The sequence below is a fragment of the Balearica regulorum genome, chromosome 20 (assembly GCF_011004875.1).
Source record: "Balearica regulorum gibbericeps isolate bBalReg1 chromosome 20, bBalReg1.pri, whole genome shotgun sequence".
NCBI classification, from domain to species: domain Eukaryota; kingdom Metazoa; phylum Chordata; class Aves; order Gruiformes; family Gruidae; genus Balearica; species Balearica regulorum.
The window spans coordinates 3,292,921-3,317,774 of NC_046203.1; the positions used below are offsets into that span (position 1 = coordinate 3,292,921).

Here is a 24,854-nt window from a genome sequence, read left to right on the forward strand (position 1 = left end):
TAGAATAAAGCCATGATGGATGCTCTTTGGGATGGCGTCTGACGAGGCCCTGATGTGTGATCTAAACATAGCCCCTCGACAGGATCGAGTTTGGTTTGGGAAACATCTCTCTCTGAATAAGATTTTGAGAAGCTGAGCGAAGCATGGAGCACAGTCAGTTCTGTTATCTAGGTCGGCTGAGAGATAACAGAGGATGAATTTCATAACCATGTATTTAAAGGGAGTCAACAGTGGGGAGGTGAAAGAATTTAGGGTGGATAACTGACAGATAAATGTGGGACAAGGTGGGAAGGTGCAGGCATCCAGGCATCAGGAAATTACTGCGTACGCCAATGTCCCGGTCTGGAGCTGGCTGCCTGGAGAAGCAGTGAAAGCTCTCCTGTGACTGACACGGTCCTTGAGGATGTGCTGGAGGAGTCAACCACCCAACAGGTCTCTTCTGCTTTCCATTAGCACCTGAGGATCCCAATCAGGGTCTGAGAGCAGGGAGATTTATGGGGGAAAGGGAGGGCTGGGGGGAAGAGTGGGAGAACGCGTTGGTCATATCGTTTGAGTGTGCTAGCCTGGGTGCAGTGTTTTGTTCTTTAGCAAATGTTAGCTAGGTGTGGGGGCCTTTGTTTTTCCCTTTGGGTTCTCTTGTATAAGGCTCAGATGTTGTCTTTCATGGCCACAAAATACTGACGCGTGCCAATAGATTGAAAGCTACAAAGTTCAAGGAAGTTTTAGGCTTTCTTACAGTTGGATCTGTTGAAGAGGAAGCAGTTGGATAGAGCACAGAACTAGGAAAAAGACATTGTTTCCCAGAGTAAAACCAATTCTTTTCAGGATTTAGTCCACGAAACAGTTACAGTGTCCAAGCCTCATTGGGAGACTTATCCCTTCTGGGTTCTGGATGAGCAGATGCATCTTCTCTACCAAATATAGATAAATACTGTTTTTCTAAGAAACACCCATCTGATCTGATCATAGCATATTGTGATTGGACATCTGTTCGCATGCACAATAATTCATATTGATCTAATTTATTATTGAAACTGCCAGCAGGTGAATTGATGGATTGATGAGAAGGATAGTGTTTGAGTATTAATTTTATTTTCTTATCAAAATGCCAGCAGAGAGGACAGGTCATGGTGCAATCTCTGCAAAACAGACCTTTCCAGTGTTGGCCAGTCTTTACCTGCCCAGTAAATGGACAGAGGATGGAGAATGCCCTTGAAAGGAGCTCCATCCCCACAGGGTGCCTGGCATGGACACACCAAAGGGTGTCTCCAAAGGGCAGGCAGTGTCTGCTGTACCCTGTCTCACTCAGATGTACTCAGTTCCATGCAAATAAACTAGATTAAACAAGATGTTCCCAGGATTGTTAATGAACCTGAGATCCTTAAATTGCATATTAGGGGGTTTCTGTTGGATTAAGCCTTCTGCACATCACAGTGCTCTTATCTAGAATTTATCTGCATGCAATAAAATGAATAAAAACTGAATTAGAAAGAAAACATCAATAGAAATCACATAAACCAGCATGCAGATTTATAATCTCTAATAATTACTGTCTTTATGAAGAGTTTATGTATTTTTTACCCTCACCCAAACTTCAAATGTTTCATTTTAAATTTACAGTCCTAGTCTTGCACCATCTAAATTTATGGCTTCGCCTAACAGTTTGTCTGTTCAGGCCCTTTACTATAGCCTGTGTTCTTGCCTAACAACAGAGAATTATTAGTTTATTTATTTTTTTTAAGAAGCAAATGGCTATTTCTTTCATGTTACACTTGCTTGTAGGCTTGACAGGAACAGAGGTTTAGGCAGCACGGGTACAGCGGGGTGGGTTGCTGGTCTCTAGATCCCGGGTTTGCATTGCTTGCACCAGCACTGGGCTGTGTCATACAACTCAGCCGCTGTTTTTAAAACCCCTGAGCCCTGTGTGTGCTGGAGACTCCTCATGGCCCCAACATGTTAAAATGGGACATTTTGTCTAGCAGGTCGCTTCCTACAATATTCAGCATTCAAACTAGAGGTTTGTTCTGTTCATTAAGGCTCTCAAGAGAAAATTGTTCAAGAGAAACTAGTGGAGTATCTGGGTGGTGATCCGAAATGTGGTGCGGACAGAGGAACTGGCTGTGGGGACTGAAGATGACACTGGATGTGGGAAATAGTGTGACAGCGAGCTTGGAAAAGTGGGCTAGTAACTGACCCCATGGATGCCGCTGAGTAACAAAGCCCGTGCTTCCCGTTCTTGATCCTTTCCTCCAAGCTATCAGTCAGTCAGAAGGCTGTAGAATACCAAACAGCGTAAAACATGTCAAGCTTAAAAGTAACGTTTAATGAATAAGAATTCCATGCTCTTGAAATAAATAAATAGCCCATTTTCCATCTGTAGCTGCAGCACATTGCTCCTCGCAACCTCTTGTTACAGAAATACTTTTTTAGTTTGGCATGTTTTTCCTTTCCCCAGCTAATTATGTTCAGTTTCAAGTAGGTGCTCTGGATTAAGAAGTGACTATCATTTGGGAAGTCAGAATCGGGAGGGATACAGAGTTGCATGAAACCCTTTGTGACCTTGGAATGTAGCAGACATTTTTCTTATTTTTTTTTTCAAGTTTGACTTCTTCAAAGGCAGACCTTCAGCCCTTCTCAGATTGAGCCATCTCTATATTGCAGTCATTAAAGATTCAGTAGTACCTTTTAAGTCCATGTTGGGAAATTCAAATTTTTCAATTTAGCAAAGTTGTGTCTTTTTTTCAAGTACTATACTGCTCATTTTTGAAGGTCTTCCAGGATTTCCAGTGGCTTCTCGCAGAGCAAGAGCCAGAATGTGTTGTTTTAATCTAAAATCTCAGTGCAACAGGACTGCGTGTATTCTGTGGTTGAACTGCCTACAAAGGTAAAAATGTCACATAGGCTAAGAAGGAGCCCCTCAGGTGACCAGTGTATTTCTGCTGTGCTGCTGAAGTCCTTTTTGAGCATAGCTTGGTTATTTATCTCTTATTTATTTATTTCTCTGTTTGGGGTTGGAGCAGAAGCAGAACTCTCTTCTCTCCAAGGGCTCAATGCTTTTAAATGTTGAAGGTTGAACCTCCTAGTTGTGCTGAGCTAAACTGCAGTGTACTTTGACATCTGCTTCAAGATCTGAACTTTGTTAAATCGCCCTTTCTCTATCTAATGTTAGAGGAGGAAAAGTCTAAGCCTCTGAGTGGATTCATAGTCACACTTTAATTAATCATATTTTTACAGCATGCAGCCAGCAACTGTCAGGAGGAAGGAGATGCCTCTAATCCAAATTCACAGCAACAAAAAATAAATGCACTAGAAATATCCCCAGCCAATAAACAGACTCATCCTCTAAGAAATAATACCCTTCCCACAAACCAAACTCAGAAAAACTGATGCGAAGCAGATTTCTTCCACTCTTAGTCCCAGTCAAACAAGGTACGTTTGCGAAGCGGGACTGTGTGCCAGCAGCGGCGCGCTCCAGGGGCCGCACGTGAGCACCAGTGGAAGTGTAGGTGGTGGAAAGGAAAACTCTTTGGCAAGGAAATGGATTTCAGTTTCAGCCTCCCCAAAGGATCACTCTGAAGAGCAGAGGGTGGGGTAGGGAGTGAGAACGGGAACAAGATCTTGGGAAGATCGGATGCGTTTTGAAATCCCATCTCAGGCTACAGTAAATTAAAGAAATTCATTGGCCATTATTTGTGTGGGGGTGAAAATAACCCTTTGGTTGCTGCATGTGGGGTAGTGCGTTCCTCAAAATAATACTTTCTAAAACAAGGAAAATGGCTGCAACAAAGCTCCAGCAGACTGAGGTTCTTAGAGAGAAGCAGGACAGAAGAGGCAGAGAAATGGCTGAAGCCACGTTTGGGATGATGAATTTGAATCTTCCATAGTTTAAGAAGTGTTCAGGAAATGAAAAGCAACTTGCTTTCCCTCACTGTGCTCTAGCTGGTTTGGGACACGAGGGAAAGGCATTAACTTTGGTAAAGGACGATGAAGACATTTTTCTCCAAACAACAGGGTGCGTTTGACTTGTCTGTATTTTGGGTTTGGATTTTTTTTTCTTTTCTAGTTAATTTTCAAGCAGCTGTTTTGAGAATAATTTATCGCTTGTCTTTACAAAAAGGAATTCCTCTTGCTGTTCGTTTTCATTATTTGCTTCCTTCTGATATCTGCGATTCAGGGTGAGTGCAAAGCAGCTGAGAAAGAGCAGGGTTAGAAAAGAAATCTGTGGAAACGACTGAATGCCCGTTATTTATTTACTCCTTAAGATGTCGGTGGAGTTACTGGGATGTGGGGCTTCCCTATAGCTCCCTATGGGAGGGCTTCCCTGTAGCTGACTCAAGCGCAGTGCAGGTAGGGTGGTGGTCAAAACTTTTCCTCCAAGCCCCGCACTCATGGGAAGATGGTTTAAACTAGTGTGGTTGAGAAGAGGTAGAGTACGTGCTGTGGCCCTTAGCGATGCGGAGGGGTGGAGAGGAGAGAATGAGCCGCCTCCGGTCAGGGCAGGTCACGAGCATCCATGAAGCAGGAGGGACAGGCAGATCCAGGCAGTTTCCTGAGGACCAGGAGCTTCCCTGTGCCACCAATCGCTGACACCACCCGCCTGTCTCACCACTATTAACAGCACGAGGGAAGAGGAACTTTTGGGATGGACAATACTGTACATTGAAGAAAAGAGGAAAAGAAAAGGGAGGGTTTACTCCTGGATCTGGCCAGGCCAGACTGCAGAGAGGGAGGAGAGAACGGGTTGGTACGTTGACCGTGCGAGGAGGGACGTTACCACTGCCAGTGCTCATAACTCTTCTGTGACTAAGCACAAGTTATCTCTCTCCAGGGCTCTCACCAGTGCTAAACCCCAATTAAACCGTGTTAAAAGAAACCTCCCGAGAGCTGACAGCAAAAATATATTGACCTTCTCTGGCAAATGTTGGTACTGTCAGTGAAACTGTATTTCTGTCCTGTCGGGGTGCCCGGTGCCACCGCCCGGGGCCTGGGCTTTGCTGCCTGCTTTGCCTCCCGGGGGGAGCCGGCACACCCCGCCTGTGCTTGGATGTTCGCCTGTTCTTTCTACCTGTCTCCATGACAATGCAAAGCCGGTGTTCCCCAGAGCTTGTCCCGTTAGACTTTTCCTTTTGTGCCTGTCACTGCTACTGGCCTCTCAACGTGCTCCAAAAAATCCCAGATATATTTTTTCTCCCTTTTTCTGAGTGGTTTCATTTATTATTTATTAATGATATCCAGAGGACACAGAAGTGACAGATTCTGTTGTGAGGACTGCAGAAAACTTTACGCTTATACTAAGTTACTGGGAAGATAATACATTGATTAGACAGACTCTGGGGTTAACTGTGTAGTTTTGGTCTTCCTTGTTGTATGGGGATATATTTTTATGAACTTTAAAAATATGACTTGGCAGGGATTAAATTGGGAACATCACAAAAAAACAGGCATTTCTGAGCTCCCCTGGGGAAATCACAGTAGAGCTTGGTCACATACATCCCTTGGCCTTTCTCTTAAGCCTGCAACACTGAGAGAAGGTTAACACCGACTGTGTGGCTTCTGTGGCTACCTGTCCTCACAGCTGGGGTCTCCAGCGCTCAGAGTGGGTGGCGGGGGCAGGACTGGCTGAGGCCGAAGGAACCGCACGTGGGACCTGTATTTTCAGTCAAAATTGCAAAAACAAATTTTAAAGACTTTTTTTCACCCAATTTTAGAGGTAAGCATCCTAATCTCTTGACATAGTGAAATATGCATAGAGATATTTTTGTTTTGGTTACTATTATTATTGTTTCTTTGCAGTGGTGTGGTGACAACAATGTCAGACTAAAAGCCTTCTACACATTTTCTCACACAAAGAATAGCTTTCTTCTGTGAACAGTACATAAGTTATATTTAACCCAGAGAGAACAATATGCTGAAAGACAATACCGGTGGCGTTCTCCGGTGAGAACATTTGTGCAGTGCAGCAAATTCCTCCTGTGGGGCCAGGCTGTACCAGCCTCAAACCACAGCAGCCTCTGCGGCAGAGGTGAGACTTTTCTGCTTTGGAGGCTGGAGCTGGGTAGTGGAGACACATCTCCAAAGCCTTGTGTGCCTGGGGTGCACAGGTCCACCCAGGGAGAGGGGCAGCCGTTTCAAAGAAAGAGTTCCTGGCATCGTTCCTGTGCTGCCGGTGCTCCAGGCAGCAGGACTCTTGCCTCTTTCCATTTAGAAAATGGTATTTGAGCTGATCTGGTTGCCCCTATTTGCCTTTTCCTGTGCAGCTCTAGTGTTAGAAGTTCAGAAACATCTGTAAACTTCAAAATTGCAGGTGGGATTTGAAAAGAGTGCCTTGACTTTCAGGTGTATGGATACATACGAAAGATCCACGTGATCTTTAGAGTGTTTCCTTGTTTTAAAATTAGCTTTGACCTGTATAAAAGTAAAGATCTTTTTGTGTGTTTTATTTTTGGGATGAGGATGGTTTTAGGTTTGGGGTTTTTAAATCTTTTAAGCTATTTTCCAGTGTCAGTTATGTTTGTTAATTAGTCTCCTTGTCTGAGGACTTCTTCCCATCTGATTTTCAGTGCTGGCAGTGTCAGCTCCCATTAGAAACACAGAGTCTGGCACGTCTCGTGTTCACTTGAACAGCTTTAGCTTGCAGTATTGAGGAATGCAGCCTCTTGATGCTGGAAGGGATTGCTAGGAGCAGATACAGGTGCTTCTAACAGTGTTCCCTCTCCAGGTTTGTTCAGAGCAGACAAAGTCACTCCTGTGCGGAGGGGTCGTGTGTGGCCACAGATCTGGTGGATCTGCCCTGGGAGCCAGGGGATGGGATGAAGGGGTCAGCAGTGGGTTTAAGTGGGCTTTGAGCCCTGCACGGGGCTTGTGCTGGCTCTCCGCGCAGGCACGGTTCTCATCCTCTTGGCTTTCGAGGGATTTGCCTGTTTCCTCGGAGCTGCTGGAGCACATTCCCACCATAGGTCAGGGTGGGTTTTTATTGAGTTGTATGAAATAGTGGGACAGGCAACAACAAAAATTTGGCCAGGGTGCATTACACTGGGTTTCATTCAGGCAGCGCTCTGCTCTATCTGTGCCACTTTCCTGCTTATTTTTTTTTTTTTTTTTTAATTTTCTACAAGTAAGTTGTCTCCATTCCCAACCGGGTGTCATTTTCCTTACGCTTTTACCTGGGGCCAGAAAATGTAAACTTCCCATTCTTCCTAGGGTAAGCGAAGCTTTGCAGTCCTTCACCATGGAAACCAAATTAGTTAATAGTGTTTAGCTTCCCTCAAAGTCCAGATGCTCTGTGTGCACATAATTTTGGGGGGAAAGCTGCAGCCTTACGTCTCCCTCCAGTGTGGTCAAGGCAGAAGGGAGGCCGGTAGCGTGAAGGGTGGCCAAACGGCCAGCAGTATCGCCGTGTGTTAGGGAATACCAAGCACTGTATCACGGTCAACAGTATATATCATCAAGTTATTGATCCTACTGCTGTGCATAGAACCTCCTCGCAGCACACCAAGGCAATCTTCTTGTGCCTACGGTAAGATATACAGCAGGGAAATCCTCCCCAATAGTGCTTTTGGTCATTAGTTTCTTAGGGAGCCCAAAATGTCATTTTAGCTGAACCGGTGGGTGAGACCACAAATAATCAAACCAATTTATCCCGTAAAGGGTACTCGTGGGCAGGGCGGGCTGGCTGCTGCCTGTCTGCGGCATCCGCTGTCCTGAAGACACAAAGATGAGAGGGACTCTGTACCAACGCCCTCTGTGTGCACAGCACCGTGTGCTCCACCTCGCTGCCTTCTGCCTGCTTAACAAATTGCACTAATTGTCCAGTTAAACACACTTGGGAATTGGGATACGCCATGCGCAAGGGAAAACTGCAGTCGCCATCTGTGTGTGTGTGCGCCCCTCTGCTTCAAGAAGCTGTCAGTGGAGTCTGCTTTGAATAATTCAGACTCTGAGCTGCAATCTGTAAGATAAAGGAAAATAAAAAGTGCCTGTGGCTGTCTGCAGCGATAGTAAGTCTTTCTACCAAAGTTCAATATCCAGCAATTGCCTTTAGGAGTGAGTGGGACAGTCAGAGTCCTGCGCTCCTGTGCTGGCTACGTGCTGGGTTCCTGTAGCGCCGTCGCTGTGAACAACCTGCACACAAACGCTCGTGCTGGAAGCTCAGCGCTGCTCGTGTATTCCTCTGAGTTCAGGGTTTTTCCCCATCGCTTCCCTTCGGTGGTCCGTGTCATTTCACAGGTGAACTCCTGCTGGTAACAGCTGTGGGCATGTGAAAGTGTGGCAGATCTGAGCTAAGCCCATCTCTGGTTCCTCTCTGGGAATTTTTTAACTAGTGTAATTTTACAAACTTGCATACAGTGCTGTGTAACCAAACCAGCGTGATAGCAGAGTAGACAGAAGGAAGATCTGATGACTTTGAAGAAAAGTCAAGACTGAGGGACTGCAGTGCAGAATCTACCCTGCCACTTCTTTTCCTTCATTTCAATCTGTGGATACCCGTCACAATATTTCTCTGAGCAGTATTTCACTTCATTAGTTTGTATTGTTAACTGTGAAAGTCCTGTCAGTTTTTATCTATTGTTTCCTGCCAAGTGCTTTAAACAATCAGAGCTAAATTATACAGCTATTTCCTTAAGCAGCCAAATGGCAGTCCATTGATAGTCATTCAGTTGCACAAGATTAAAATAGATAAGTTGCAAGATAAATAGCAGGTTGAGGAGTTCCTCTCACGTGCATTAGCAAGAGGCTCGTGCCTCGTTGCTTTACAGCCGCCCTCCCCGGGAACACGGCGGGCTCAGCGTCCTCCCGCTCCTTGGTGCCCCCTTCCCCTCCCTGCACCCACGGCGCTGGTGCCTGCGCCCCTGCCCAAAACATCGCTGCAGAAGGTGATGCAGTTTTTTCCGGCGTTGTTTAGCTTGCTGTGCTTTGAAGAAGCCCTGTAAGATGTTACAGTATGTTCCTAGGGTAAAGTGATGAGGCAGAAACGGGCTTCAAGGCTGCTGAGCCATTCCCATCGGGATCAGAAATTTGCTGTGGGGAGACAAAGATTCGTTGCCCGAGGAGTGTGAGAAAGCCATTAGCCTTGATTCAGTGCAGTGCCTCTCTTCAGGAACACGTTACGCTCGCGCCTAAGTGTTTTGCTAAATAGAGGAGACCTTATTGCAAGAAACTTTAAAAGGCACATTTTACAGCTTAAATCTACTTCTCGAATGAGACTTGCTGACAGAAATAAAGGGAATAACAGACTGATGCGTGCAGAGTTGTCTCATGATTTTTAAAACATAAGGTCATCATTTACAAACTTGGCTCCTTCAAGTTAGGCATGCAAATGCTTATGTAGGTACATAAATAAGTGGCCTACTTTTCTGGGATGCTGAATCCATTAAAATCAATGGAAGTTCTGCATCTCTGACTAAAATGTCACTTATTTTGCTAGCTAATTTTAGGTACCCAAATACAGAAACTTTGATCTAAAAGAAAAAGATTTTTTAAAACGCTGCAGAATTTTTGCCATGCTTTTGGAACACCAAGCTCCATGGCACGTGGCTGAGCCCTGGCATTCAGGGGAATTCAAAGGGAAGCTGGACTGAGCCCTGCGTGAAGAGTTCATCTGGAATCACCTTGGCTTGGAAGAAGGAAGGACGTCATCTGCGGAGGGCGAAGTGCACATGAAACTGTCCGCTGCCAGCTCTCAGCCTAGGCTGAGTGCGAAGTGAAAGTATCAAGCAAAACAACAAGTCAAAGCATGCTGTAAAAATCAGTAATTCCGGTAAAGGCATTTTTGAAGTCGTCACGTTGGTCAGGCCAGATACAATCTCTGTGCATTGTCCCTCGCAAAGCAGTTGCCAGGTCATGGCTTGTTTTCTTGCTCGATCTGAACGGTGCTGGTAATGTCGATGTCGTCTCAGTAAAATGAAGTGAGAGGTTTGTCACATGCTTTAGTCTTTAGTTTTATAGCACTAAATATAAAAACTGAGAGAGGCAAGTGTCCTTTTGTCTGGTGAGGTCATTGATTTTCATTGCCTGTTACTGCTGTGCCCGGGAGCTGTGTGGGCCTCTGTTTTGTTCTGCAGAACATGAAGTCTGATAGTCTACATCAAGGACTTTTCTTCTCGCGCATTCTCTCTCCTGAAACTGAGAGCTTTTCTGTTTAGCATTTGTGTCTCATGCTTGATCCACAAGTTTGTGCTGCCGCTCTGATGACGTCATAGATACCCCTTCCCAAGGCTCTCAAGCTACCCAGCTTGTCTAGCATCACGTTCAAGTTGCCTTTCCCCTTTCCAGCCTCAACATATTTTTCACGGAGTGTATCTTGAGCTCCTAAGTAGCATTCACTCTTCGCCCTTATCATTTTATTTCCTTACCTGACTCTGGGTTTTATGTCACCCTTGTGCCTTGTTGTCTGACAGCACCTATAGACAGTGTAGCCTGTCCCCTCCACTCACAGCACTCTCCATTTCCTGAGCATCAGTCATTCCCCTGCGCCAGGTCCTTCCCTCTAGCCTTGTAGACCTGATCTCCTTCACACACCTGCGTCTGTCCTAGGGAGTTCTGTTCCTTTTCACGTCACCTGATTCCCAGTTAGATCCAGTAGTCTTGTCTTCTCCTGCTTGCAAAACACCCGCTGTGAAGAGTAAAGGCCATTAACACCATGTCGCAATGTACTTGTCTACTCCTGCACAAAACATTTTCCGTTGGTGAAATGCTCCACTGATGTCAGCAGTAAAAGTTTGCAGCAAATTCTTAATTTACTAAGTACTTCCAGACTAAGGAAGGACCTGGAATGGCTTACGTACACAAAATATTCAAAGACCAGAGGGACCGTGCAAAAAAGTATTCATTTGAATACAATTATTTTCCAAGAGAACAAAAACCCCTCTTTTTTTTTTTAAATTGGGTCAACACTACATCTGCAGCACTCAGCCATTTTACATACGACACGATCACCCACTCTGTTTATCTTTAGGCAATATGCTCTCGCAAACTGCCAATTAATTGCATATTTGGTGCCTGCTCTCTCCCAGCATCCTGGATAAACACGCCGAAGCCAATCAGAGGGAGCTGCTCTTGGCTGCGAGGGGAAGGAAATCTGTCATTGTCTCAGCCTTGTTATCTGCAACCAAGGCAGACTTTTAGCAGCGTTCTGCTTGTAAACACCCTCTTTAGACACCTTCTGATTTACATAGATGGCATGTCAGCCATTGTCTGCGGCACTACCTGCGGAGTTTTAAATAATTGCTTTCCAAAACAGTAGATGCAGATGGTCCTTGATAAAAGGCAAGGGCCATCAACGCTAGTAAAATGTGGTGAGCGAAGTCCTTAAAATGAAATGACAAAGTAGAGTCCAAACGAATGTAAGAGAGAGAAAAGGGGAGAGCGGGCTACAGAGACTCAGTCTGGAGTTAGCTCTGCTCAGAGGGTCCTTGTATCTGGATTGCTGTTCGGAAGGTTTTGGGGGGAAGGTCAGGTTGTGAGATGGCTTTTCCGAAAGGTCCAATCTGTTGATGTTAGCCGAGGGGTACCTTCTCCTCCCCTCCAGGTTGGAAGTATTTCCTACTCTGTGCAAGAGTCATATGTTATTTAAATCTATATCCGGACAAAACAATAAACCACAGGAAATCATCTCCACTGCATGCAGGGGTTTCTGACTGGCTGTATTCTTCCTTTCTCTCTAATTTCTGTGACTACTGAAATCCCAAATGAATGCGCTGGAGAGATGATCCTGCATTGGCTTTGGATATGCACTAGCCCCAGCTGAGTAGGTCTTCTCTCTTTCTTTATTTCTGTCATGCTCTAAAACTAAGTGACTTCAAAAAAGGCTCAGCTGAATCTACAGTGGATACAGAGGGCCAGGACAAAATCTTCTCCTAGGGCAATCCTCAAGAGGATTTTAAACTTCCATCTTGACATTGAGTTATTGTAAATTAACTGTTGCTTCCAGGCAAGGAATGATGAATGGTCTGAAATGAAGAGATAAGCGTGCATATGGATACATTCTCCCAGGCTCTCATGGACCTTCTGTGTTACTAGCAGCTGGGAATAATTCCTAAGACAGGGAATATTCGATGCTGGGTCAATTCTTACTTTAATATGCCTGTGTATATAAAGGATAAATGAGTGGAATTAGTTTGAACTTACACCAGCGTAATATAGAAGAAAAGCAAGTTCCTCATGTCTTGTAACAATACAGACACTCACGTTTGTTTGTTTGCTTAGCTGTTCTTTTTTACCAGTCTCAGCTTAGACTGTCCATGTTTTAACTGTGTCATTTCATATTTACCTACTAGTAGTGCCCCAAGGCCCTAAGTTGAGTTGTGACGTGCCTGTCTGCCAGCTTGGTAGCGCAGCCAGCCCAGGATCGGGGTGACCAGGGAAGGGATCCCAGGAAATGGGAGGCTTGCAGTTACCCACGACGACTGCTTCATAGTCGAACGGATGAGAATATAACCACAGAACTTCAGTGGAAGTGGCGTTCGGCCTGCGGACACCAAACACATGCTTCATCATGGGTATTGCAAAAAGGGTTTCATTCTTAGTCCTCAGTTTTGGATGTAGCATGATTTCTGGTGGAAGAACTGAGTTTGGGTGAAAAGGAACCCAGACTGAAAGGAGGGCGTGCCTGTGTGTCCTGAGAGCCCGTTGTGCAAATTGCACTTGGGAGATTAGAAAGATGCCTGTTTGCGTTGGAGTGATAGTGAAATACTTCTTGTGCTTACACACTAGTCACAGCCAAGCTGTTAGCATAAGGTTGGGACCCTGAACAGGGATGCAATGGAAAACATCCTTGCAGTTCTACCCTTCCACTTACTCCTGTCAGTACACACGTGTCCAGGTCCTTGCTCAGTGCTCTCCTGAAGCACAGTGAGTTCTGGTTCATAGCAGATGCTCTTGGTGCCCTTTCTCGTTAACTCAGGGAACAGTACAAACAGCTGAAATAGATAATCGGACCGTCCGGGCTGTTTGTGGTCATCACCAGAGCAGCGAATCTAAACATTTGCCGTCAGAAAAGAGTGAAAACCATTGCCTGAAGGAGGATGTGTTTCAGGGAAGGGGGGAGGCACAGGGAATTGGGGAACTCAAACAAAATGTTCAGGTTTGTTTTTTTTTCTTTTACTTCTGTGATGTGCCAGAATTTTCTGATCGACAGGGTGAAGTAAAATCTGTTGGATTGAGGCTGCTTACCTGGTCATTGTGGAGTATTGTAATACTGAAATACAGTGGAGATGAGATATGTCTGTTGCTGTCAGGGACTAGAGTTTATTACCACACTGGGTATGGCTAATAATGAAAGTTTGGATTTCAAGAGGATTTGAGGAAAATGTCCTTTAATTCCTGTATGCCTGGACGGTGGATGTATTCCTATATGCCTGAACTTTTTTATAATTTAAAATGTGAATTGTAAATACCAATAGAAGAAGGCTGCAAGCTAAGCTGACAGCATTTATAGTTTCAGCTTTAGAGATTAACTGCCCTCAGGAAGTAATAAAGATCAGAGCTGCCCGATCCCGATACAACTGTCTGTGAAAGCACTTTGGCATTGCAATGACAGGCTTCAGGAGCAGCGCATCTCTGGGAGGGTTCGGGAACGTGCCCTCCTCTACTGCGACCAGCGTCCGCCCAGTCTTCCGTAGTGTCGACTGGCCAGTGCCCCTGGTAGGGATGGTGAAAACGTAATGTTTTGGAAGTGATGGGAGCCTCTTGCTGAATAAATGAAGAGGAAATCTTAAAATTAATCAGAGGTGCAGACAGCGGAGCCTGCGCTTATGTGCAAACTCTCTCACTCCTTACCTGGATGTATGCTGTACTGCACTAATTAGGTATGAGAAAGAAAAATGCTAGATGAAGTTTAATTAGGAATGAGCTGCTTTGTCATGTAAACTTGGAGTGCAGCGCAGTTTCTTCAGCCTGGACCGCAGCCAGTACCTGCGTGAGCTCCCAGGCAGCAGGGAAGGGGCTGGGAGCAGATGCCTCTCCTCCAAAGCAGTGAGCCTCAAGGAAGGGTTTGAATTACAAAGGAAGGGAAGGGGCTGAGCTTCCCTCCCCTGCACCTCCCTCCACAAAGGGCAATAGTCAGTTTACTTTAATAACCCCGCTATCAGCTGCAGAGGAAGTCTCGCAGTCCCGGAGTCTGCGAGAGGTTTAAGAGCCAGCTGAATCGTACAAGCCAAGACCGACCCAGCCAAGCGAGGGCGGCGCAGAAGATGGACTCGCACTGCTCTCGGAGGAGCTGACTTTCCTGGGGACCTCAGAATTGGTTTTCTGTCCCGATCTTATTTTTCTGTCCTGTGGAGGCTTGGGTAAGTGTCCGGTAGTTTTCCACTTACCTTTCTTTTCAGTGGTTCCCTAGGATTTGCCAAATTACTATGGAACTGCAATGACAAAGTATTTCCTGCATCCTCGTGAGCTTGCTCTGGAAGTGGATGATCCAGATTTGAAAAGCTGGACCTTTAAAATCCTTTGAATTCATGCACTGCTTTTTAAAAAAGGGCCAGGGAGCAGCTATGGAGAAAACCGACTTCCCAGCACATTGTTTCAGCTGGTGGGGACTGCTGGGGCTACAGCATCTTGCAATGTGTTGGATTTTCAAATGTTGGATTGCTCTGAACAGAGATCTCCCGAGGTCTGTCAGTCGGTTCAATGGTGCAGATGTTTGTGCTGTTTCCTGTGAAATCAGCCTGTGGGGGTCGAGGCAGCTGCGCCTCCAGCCAACCTCTGCATTCAATCATCCGCCAAGGAAAGGAGCGTTCAGCGCTTTCTCTAGACGTTCGCGGGGCGAGAAGGAAAGATGCAGGAAGCAAATGGTAAAATGGTTTGCTTGAAAGGTGGTTACTCAGGGCCCCGGTACTCTTGCAAAAGGGATCCGGTGATTTGGGAGCACGGTGTACAGGCAAGCAATTCCCGCACATCCACGGGGAGCGGAGCGTGCGGAGTGGCCGTGGCGCTGCATACAGAATTAATAGATTTTTCAAAGCGATTGTAAAAGATCTGTATGATTGTAAAAAAAGAATTGGCCGTGGACGGGGGTAGGGTGTGTTTGCAAGCAGTCCCGGGTGTGTGTAGGCGGCTGTGTACGTGGTAAGAGTACAGCAGAGCTAACTTTAAAGGGAGATGTACTAAAACTTATGTAATGTAGGAAACTGAATGTCCTTTCCTGACGTCCTTGCTGTGAACCTGAAAAGACTAACCCTGAAATGATTTTTAAAGCTGTCTTTGTTAGTCATCCTTTATGCAATTTGTCTCTTTTCACGTTTCATTTTGAGGAAAAGGAGATAGGCTGGTTTCACTCCCCTCTCCACTCCCTGTTAGTCTCTCCCTGCTTCCTGTACAATTGTCCAGCTCCGCTCTTTTCAGAGCCCAGCGGAAAAGGATATTGTTGAAAAGAAAAAAAGTATTTCAAATTAAAGTCTGGCATGCATTTGCGTCCTCATTAGGCTTCAGACACACTTCCTCCCTCCCATCTCTTTTTCCCCAAAAGTAGCAGGGTGACCGGTATAGCTTGCGATATCTTAAGCAGTGTCAGAATCCTTCTCAGCCATTCTCTAGTCAATAAATGCAACGAATAATAATCACAGTTTGAAAATGAAGCACGTTTATAGTAATATCTACAACTAGGAACACCTAAATGTAACAAAAGCAGTGAATTCTTGTATTAAGCCAAGCTTCGTTTGGTCTTGTGAGCTGGAGACAGCTGATGAGCTGCCCCAGCAGCGACGCTGAGCATCTGCCCCGGTCGTGGTCGAGGATCACGGCTTGTAGGAGGGGCGTAAGGAAAGGAGTGCGCGGTGAGGGAGAGAAGGTCAAGGCTGCATCTGTATTTGTTCTCATTAAATCATAGCTTGATGTCGCAAATGGTAATTAATAGTCACGTTAATGTTCAGAGGTAAGCTGATATGACTGTCCTTGCTTCGTTTTGATTCCCAGCCATCATTTCAGTCATTTTCCTTTGAGCAGCACAGATGAAGCAGGGTTGGGTCTGGATGGTCTTTGGAGAGCCCCAGCCAGCAGAACACATGGCCTTGCGGCACGTTTGCGCTGCGTGACGCTGCAACGCCGTGGCTGCGCTCCGGGCACCATCCTCCTTCCCGCTACGCAGCAATTAGCGGGAGGTGTCCCTGGGCATGACTGCAGCACACGGGAGAAGAGGGCTGCCGTGGGGCTTGTACAAATAACGTAGACTCTTGTGAGGCTAACCCACCTCCCGTGGCCTCGTTAGTGACAATATTAGAAGAGGGAGATGTGCACGGAGTGGGTGGAGAAGCAGCGCTGTAGACAAAGGGGAGCTTCAGCAGGAGACGTCATCCCAGTGCGCGGTGCGCCCTTCGCTCCCGGTCCGAGCTGCAGCCCTCTGCGTGTCTGGTGTTTCATCACAGCAACTTGCCAGGCTTCCGTGGCCTCGGGTGCATACTTGGGAAGCTGGGAAGATAGTGAGTGGGATGAGAAAGCGCTCAGTAATTCTGTGAGTTTCCTTCTGCTGAAAGTGGCAGGAATAACATCTTTTCTTCTTTAAAAGGCTCCCTCAGCTCCGCTGGGTATTGTGCAGAAACACCCTCTGCTTTGCTTCTCTTTGACTTTCACCATTTCAGAGACCTGCAATTTGATGACAGATTTAATAATATAAGATAGAATTGTCATTTGTGTTGAGAAGAGCTATTCAAAGAACTTGGGGTTGTGTCACCTAGGATAGCAAAATGTAAATGCGCTGATCTGTTCAGTCCCCATTTTAGGTGCTCTAGACCCAGTTTTTAAGACTTGTTGGGCACTGATGTCTGCTGGAGTTGTGGACAACATCAATTAAAATGAGAATTTATGAGCTCTGTCATGTATAGCAAGCAAAGCGTCATGCAACAAATTAATCACTGATCGTGGTGCAGTGCTGACTGGGAGCTTTCTGGTTCTCTCTTGGCATCGTTGCAAGGTTCTTGGTTAAAAAATGAATTTGTTACAGAGACCCTTGACTCCCAGCACCTCCTCTGTTACCTGCTCACCAAACATGAGGCACCATTGGCCCAAAAGCTGCTTTTTACTGTTCAAGTTGCTCCAGCTTTTAGTCATCAGAAGGTGACAGCGCTAACAGTTCTCTGCACTTGTCTGTCGCTTCGTATCCAGTAATTTTGGGATCATGTAATGATCTGCCTTCCAGTTAGAGCTGGGACGAGCTGGCTACCGCTGGTCTGCTGGAGGCTTAAAGAACAAACTGCGCAGGAGCTTCTCTTTGGGCTTCAGCAAGAGGTTCACAGGGACCAAAAGGCCTTTGCCTCAAGCTCTGTTTCTTCCTTTCCACAGTTACATGGAAGCAACAGTGTGGCTGAGCTCTGGTTTTAAAGCACTCCCAGGTGCTTTAAAGGGGCTGTGCCACAGTAAAATGAGTTAAAAATGGCTCTTGGCTCCTGCACGTGGCCTGTGAAACCTGATGTCATTGTCAAGTCAGCTGGCTTCCTTTTCCCTGAGCTCCAGGTAGCATCCCCTGGCCTTCTGCGGGAAACGGTGTTCACGCGTCTGTGTGTTTACGAGGACAGCTGTATGTATATGCGTGACTTCTAAAATACAGAGTGGAGAGTCATTGTGTAGCAGAAGCATAAAAACCTTATGAACACTTGATATAATTCTGGCGTCTCTCTTGGCAGTGTTTGGTGAGAGATCTCAAAGCGCTTTTCAAACGTGAACCCACAGCACCATACATCTTCCCGGTCAGTAAGGAGAAGCCAGAGCAGCGGGCGGGCGTTTTGTCCGAGTGACTCGTCGCACGGGAGAGGCAACCATTCCTCTGCAGCCCCCCAGACCCTCGCGCAGCTCCTGAGCACGGCAGGGCTTGGGAGTCGGGTGCCAGAGCCACGTGTTCCTGCTAAGCTGCTTCCCTTTCCTACGGGAGAGGTTTTGCTCATTGTTCTCTAATTTCAGCAGACAGGAAAAAACCCACCTTTGAGTTCTGTTGCCTGCCCTGTGCCCACAGCTGGTGCTAGCAATTGTCCCAGTGTTCCTACCCAGACCGCTTGCTTTGTTTTCCTATGGGTAGCTCTGCGAGGTTATTGTTTTTGCAGTAATTTTATTTATCCCTGACTGAGACCAGACCATTGTTTCCTATTGACTCACGTCACCTGTTGATGGCTTCTTCCTGTCCCTCACATAACCGTGGTGCGGGGGGCGGGAGTTGGAGATGGTGGCTGGACCTCGGGTTTAATCCGTGCTCACCCGTACGGCAGCCCCACGAGAAGCCCCGCAGAGGAGGGAGCAGTAGCGCTGTAAGGCTGCAGCCGCACGCTCAGTCCTGGAAACGTGCAAAGAGGCTGGGGAGAAGGAGATCTGTAGGGGACGTTGTCATGTCTTCGGGATGTTTTGCCCCTTGTCACGGCAGATGTGTATCAGCTGACCCCATCCAGCCTAATTTGCTCGCGGATGGTGTACCCTGGGACCCTCTGGCTACACACGTTGCCTGTCAGCAGATGCCGAGCGCCACGTCGGAGACCCGTCAGATTTTGAGGCATTGCCTCGGACGCTCGATGGGTCCATGGAATGAGCTGCCAGCAGGTCTGGTTTAGCTACAGGTTCAGTTTGGTTCATTACTCACTTTTTTTTTTCCTTTCTGTTTTCTTCTTTACGAGTGCTCCTACATCAGAGCTGGGCGCTGTTGCCCATCTTCGGTGTCGGAGGGTGACTTGTCTCCTCTGCGTGGAATGGGGCCCCCTCTGCTCCTCGTAATGCTCGTGGCAATTAGCCAGGCGCTGGGGAGGGAGCAGGGCATTCTACATCTCAGATGTAACATGAACGTGAAATTTCATCACCTAGGTTTCAAGCAAAATAAACTGTGGCTGGACTTAAAACATAGCGGTGAGGAGGAGTAAGGGAGAGAGCCTTTTATGAGCATTGAGAATATTTGTAGCTAAGCAACCAACATCAGCAGGAAGAATAAATCAAAAGTTTCAGGGCTCTGCCTGCCTGCCTTCAAGGGTCAGGAACTATATTTTCCCTCTGTTAACAAGATTGCCTTCCTTTGAAACATCAGCTATTAGCTACTGCTGGAGGCAGGGTACCGTATTAGGTAGACTAGAAGCTTGTTGTGGGATACTGGACTAGAAACATCAATGAAAGGACAGAGAAGATAAGAATCTCGCCAAAGACCATGAAGTGAGTCAGGGCTCCCAGCAGCTTACAGGAAAATGCGCTTGGAAAAGTAGTGTCTGACACATAAAGAATATTTTCTAATCACTCCTGTAGAAGTCCTCCTCTTCAAGGTAGCAGCTGTAGACTACATTCCCATTTCACAGATGGCAAAAGCTGAGTGACTGGATGACTGTAGTGGTTTGTGTTTGAAACGGTGAGTCTCTGTGGCTTTGCTCATTTTATATATTTGTACAATTCCTGTTGCTTGGGGCACTGATCTCCGTCGCTATGATTGCAACACAGATCCGAGGCCTATTAGATAATTGAGCTTTATTTTCTACAAAGATATTGTGCAGTGTTCTTCACTAGGTTGCACCAGAAAACCTAGAAGCAAGACATTTTACTTTAAAATATGTTTCATTTATAAAGAGGAAATTTCTCAGAAATGCCAATGGGAATGGCAGCAAATCAAATCCCAGCAGTAGTTTCTCAATGGAACTTCTTTTTTTAAATACCATCTCATAACCTCAGGGTATTTTCCATCTCTGCTTCTTCCTCCCGCTCAGTCAAGATCTGGTTAGAAACGATGCTCCAGTCTCTTCCCTGCCCTGGCAGCCTCACCCATCACCTGAGAGACGGGGCTCGTGCATGCCGTCTGCACCGGGAGGAGATCCCTGGACAGTGCTCCGAACCAAACCGTGGGAGCCCTGAGACCCTGCTAAACACACAGCTGTGGTACACCATAAATCTAGGCCTTAAATAGACTTATTCCCTCATCAGGAACCCCAGAGACCTCTTAGCCTTTGTAGACACTAAAGTTGGTGTTAATTATAAAGCTGAGTGTATTAAGGCCAGATCTCAGGGTATTTATATGGAACCGTATTCCTAAACCAGATTTATTGTTTTAATGAGAGGAATGAACTGTAATACAGGGTAACTTGTGTGGTCTTGGACTTGTAAGACCCATCTGTCCCAGTACTGTTCACATTTCTGGGCAGCGCTGCGCCAGAACACGCTCCTCAGCAGGACCGTCCACATGTTTTAGCACTTTATACGGCATTTTCTCCACCTTTCCGCCTAGAAAGCTTCCTGTGGCATTGAGCGTTTCAGTGGAGCTTAAAAAAGTGTGTCTCAATTTTTATGTATTCGTGCTCTTTATAAGCTGATCTCTATTCAGAGCATCCTTTTAAAGATGATGACAAGCATATAACTTTTTGGAGGCAAACGGCTGGGTTTTCTGTCTTATTTACTGATACAGCTGTAAGCCTGGCTGATGGTGACTGGAGTTACTCAGCTGTGAAAAGCACTTATGGATTTGAAAGCAGAGGGTGTTTGTGTCCATTAACACCAGTGTTCGCAGAAGCCCAGCTGGGTGGGGAGTCCATTTAGTCCCAGTCCCACAGCTGGGCTCGGAGAGGCGGCTTGAGCTGGCAGGTAGAGATTAAATGGCTGTTGGGTATATTTAGTAATAACACTATGCCAGCGTGACAGTAAATGATTTTGGGGCCATTGTTAATGTTAACATTCATTCAGGATGGATTTTATTTTTCGTATTAAAGAAACTATCACTTTTGGAAGTAATGCAAACACAGTTTGGAAGCGGCACCGACTATTTTAAAAGGAAAAAAAAAATGCATTGGCAGGTGTGAGGGAGACGTTCTGGAAAGAAAAGGTACAGCCTGGGTAAAGAGAAACCCAGTGCCTTTAGATCTAAGCTTTTCTGTTTGATATTTTTCTCTCCCTCCCACCCACCTCAGGACTGAAGTGAGGTAGGATCTGATCCGCTCCCACTCCTCTGCGTGGGGGAGCTGAACCGCTCCGGCTGGTTCCCGAGGCGTTCCCAGCTCCCCGTCCGCCGAGACCGGGAAACAGCTCCCCGAGGCGCTGACGGAGATTCTGAAATGCTTCCACAAATACAGATAAGCACAAACAGTTGAGAAACAAACACTCGAACTCTCCCCCGACCCTTCCTCTGCCTATGAGCGCGGGGTGGGCAGAGCCGGGGAGCGTGGGGTGGGCAGCTCCTGCCTCGCCGCTGCCTGTGGTTTCCACTCCCGGGGAGGCAAATACACCCAGCTGATGCTGAAACGGGTCGAGGACACTAGAGTCAACTGAAGATTCATCTTCAAAGAAGTCGTTTCAGCTTTCTTATGACATTTCATAAGCTTTTTCCCCCTTGTCTGCTTGATAGTGTTTTGTTCGGTCAGCTTCTCTTCTTTCATCGGTACAACAAGTCCGAGCGTCTCTCACTGGAGGGAAAGCACAACCCAACACTGGCAGCTGCCAGAACTCAAACTGCCCTGTCTCATCATTTTTAAGTTGAGTAGTTTTCATATTGGCAGTGCCCCCGTGGTAACTAATGTTATTTATTAATTACTTCTTTGAATTACAGCCAAGCATGCACAGCAGTCCCGTCCTGTTGCTGCTACGTGCTGAGCAAATCCGTACCTAAAGACAGCTATTTGTGTGGGAGAGTCTCCGAGGTGAAAGGAGAATGCAAAATGGTGAGGGACTTTTGGTCATTTCAAATACCAGTAAGGCTGGTTTATTGAGATGTGGTGAGCGGGGCCCAGCTTTCCTGAGGTACCCACAGCTCCTTGAGGTCCATCATTTTAATTCTCACTTTGGTTGTAGTTACAGGGAGGAGAGGGCTGAGCTGAAGGACGGGGGCTGGCAGGAGTGGGACTGCGGCCTTGCAGAGCATGGCACGGCACGGCACGGCATGGCACGTGGGTGCTAGCGTGGCCTCAGGATGGCCCATGCACCCGCAGGGTGCCCATGGGTGCTGGCCGGTCCTCCCCAGCTCTGTGCAGGTCCCGGGCTGAGCTGGGGCAGTCCTGCCCGTGCCACGTGTGCTGGGACCGCGCTGGGGGAGTCCCGGCAGGTTTCTTTCTCTAAATATGAGGAGAAATTGCTCTTCAGTGCTTCTCTTAGGGTGTTTTCTCTATCTCCTTTTATGGCCTGTAAGTGCCTCTTTTCCGCTATGTTCCTTGTTTTCTTTTTCTTCCCCCCCCCCCCCCCCCCCCCCCCCCCCAAAATCACAGCCTCTTGTCTTTAGTTTAATTTTTACATTTAATGAAATAGCTCTATAATTAAATGTTCTTTAACAAATTCCTGGGCAGGGTATGTCAAGACAAAAAGCACTCTGATTTTATTATTATTATTACTAATGCAAAATAATGAAATGTTTGGATCCTTATAAAGTTTAATTCAAAGGGTTAATCACTTAAGTTGAAAGGAAAAGTTAGCTCCATCATTTATGCTGAACTGATCTGCTCAGTTCTTTGCTATTTAGATCTTGAGACTGTATTGTCCTGGCCTAGAAGATACAATACATGTAATTGCACTTAGGTTTGTATGAGCTTCTGTATGTTAGCACAGTGTGCTTGAGTGTGTTTGGGTTTCTAGTTCACTGGGCAAACAATTAGCAATAAGCTAAATACTGGGAAAGCTGAACGAGAATAATAGACTTTTGATGTCTGAGATGTCTAGCTTGACAAATCTACTAAGCACCTCACTAAGAAACGCAAAGTAAGCCTTAAAAACATCTGAACTTGCTGATATATTCTCATTGAGAAGTAATTTTGCATCTTCAATTTGAACTACAAGAAAAAACCCAACTCTGAATCAGTCAGGCAATCCCACATTTCCTCTGAGGTGGCCCAGCCAGCAGTTCATACGCCGTCCTCTCCCACCTCCCGCTCGGAGCTGCTGGTGTTAATTCTGTCCAGAGCCCAGCTGAAGGCTGAGCCGGCGGTTGGGGCAGATGTTGGCCACCTGGGCTCTCGGAGCACGGCTTCCCAAAGCCGGGACAGGTTCAGCTTCCAGAACCATGGTTTAGACATCGAACCATTGTCAAAACTAGGTCAGCTGGATATCAAAATCTGCGTTTGCTGGATATTCTGCTCTGGGTCATTTGAGCCTGGGCAAACGTACGGCAACTGCGGGCTGTCGGCGCACAGCAACGCGACTGTGTGAGATGGGTCTCTGCTGTTGCTGTCAGTACTGCGCTGATTAAGATGGCAACAGCAAGAGTCCTTTGGGAAACCAGAAACCGGCGTAAAGGTTAAAAGCAGTCATTGTTTGGTATTTAGAGGCTTTACAGATAAAATTGCACATCTCTGGCAAAGGACATCTGCGGCGGTTGCAGATAGCCAGGGAATGTATTTAATGCCTCAGTAAGTAGCAGTCTGCGGGATAGGAAGCACGACTTGCAGAACTGACGGTGCTGGCTGCACCCACCCATCTGCGTGTGCCGGAGCTCCGGGAAAGGGAGACAAAGCGAACGATGCTGAAACACGGCGTAGGGTAAGGTAAATCATTCCAAAGATGGACTTTGGAGGCCTGTGCTCCAGTTCATGGCCATGTCTGTACTGGACGTGTAGCTGTAGCAGAGTGCGTGTGCCCAGCAGCCCTGCGTCCCCCCGCGCCCTGCCTGCAGCCGGCAGGATGCGTCCCGCACAGCCCTGCCTGCGGGGCTGCCTGGCTCCCGCGCCCCTACCTGAGCCGTAATCCCCGGTGTCGGCAGCTCCTCCGCAGGAGAGCACACTGTCCTGCCCCGTCCTGTCTTCAGCAGCCAAGGAATGGGAATTTCCCTGGTGCCACGGTGCATCCAGTGCCACAGACAGAGTCCGACTCCTCCTTCAGTGCGGCCTCGGGGCCGGTGAGGCTCCGTGTGGGCTCTGCACGGGTGCCCAGCTCTCCTAATCAAAATGCACGGAGGTCTGCCACAGAGGGAGACAGTCTCTCACGGGAACAGGAGCAGCACAGGTATGTTTGGGGTGGTTCTGAGGCAGTGGAAGAGTAAGTTCAGCTGGAAGGGGGAGGGCGGAGGGTTCGGACTTGTTAGTCTGCATGTGGCCAGCTGAAACGTTCCTTCCTTCTGATCATCCTTCATCCCGGCTTTGATCTGAGCCGTACTTTTTCCTGGAAGACTTCCAAGATTCTTGGTGTAGCTATGAAGCTCCAGGTTTTTTTCCCCTATACAGGCCACATCCCTCAAATTTAAGAAAGACGCTGCGATGACAAGGTGGGACTGTTATATATAAAGGCATTTCTGGATAAACATGTTCGACTTCTTCAGACGTTCTTGATCTCTCTTTATTCCTAGAACAGGCACAAAACAGGCAACAGCAGCACAGGCTCCCACGCCCATCTAATAGTTTGACTTCGTGCGATGTGGAAAATCGTCCCCATAAAGGGTTCAAGCTGTGGTTTGGGTACAGATGTCCAATAAATTGAGAACTTTTGTTGACTCTCATTTCTAAACTGACATGTCAGACAGATTCACGTGCCAGAAGCACACTGGGAAGCAAAGACTGAGTTGGGAATGATGCCAGGAGCCAAGAGGCATTTGTACAGTTTCAGAGCAGCAGCTTGGCCATGTCTGGCCTAGGCAGCAGGATGATGTGGAAAACCCCAAGGTAGCTAGCTAGATAACCATGTTGCTTTTAAAAAGGACAACAAAAAACCCCATTGCACCCTGCTCCTGCTTAGGAGGGCTGGAAGCAAAAGAGAAAAGGCTTCTTTCTCTAGAGGTGAACAGTCACTCCTTCCTACAGCAGTAGAAGCCTGACACTAGATAAGTAGCTGTGAGATGATTCATAAAAAACTAATTTATAATTTGCCAGAATATAATCCTATTTGATCAGTGTTATTCAGTTCCTCTTTCTTTTAAAATTCAGTGCACTTAACTGTTCTACGAGGGTTTATGAATGTTTAAAAATTGCTTTGTGGTCCCTAAAGTAATTTGACAAGTCTGACAGCTA

The 24,854-nt window shown here is 46.8% G+C and overlaps 1 protein-coding gene across 12 annotated transcripts in view; it reads left to right on the forward strand.

Annotated features, from left to right (window-relative positions):
- DAB2IP (DAB2 interacting protein) overlaps nt 1-24,854 on the forward strand; it is a 239,885-nt gene that overhangs the window by 143,033 nt on the left and 71,998 nt on the right. Inside the window, exon 1 of one of the 12 annotated variants that reach the window (XM_075772557.1) lies at nt 14,044-14,285. The exons of 9 other annotated variants lie outside the window; for them this stretch is intronic. Coding sequence is in view for 1 of the 3 variants with exons in the window: in XM_075772555.1 (XP_075628670.1) it covers nt 16,422-16,444 (23 nt within the window). In the remaining 2 variants the exon portion in view is untranslated. Of the gene's footprint in view, nt 1-14,043; nt 14,286-14,769; nt 14,790-16,315; nt 16,445-24,854 lie in introns of those variants that run through there. 2 more of the 12 variants (XM_075772558.1, XM_075772555.1) reach the window with 2 other exon arrangements.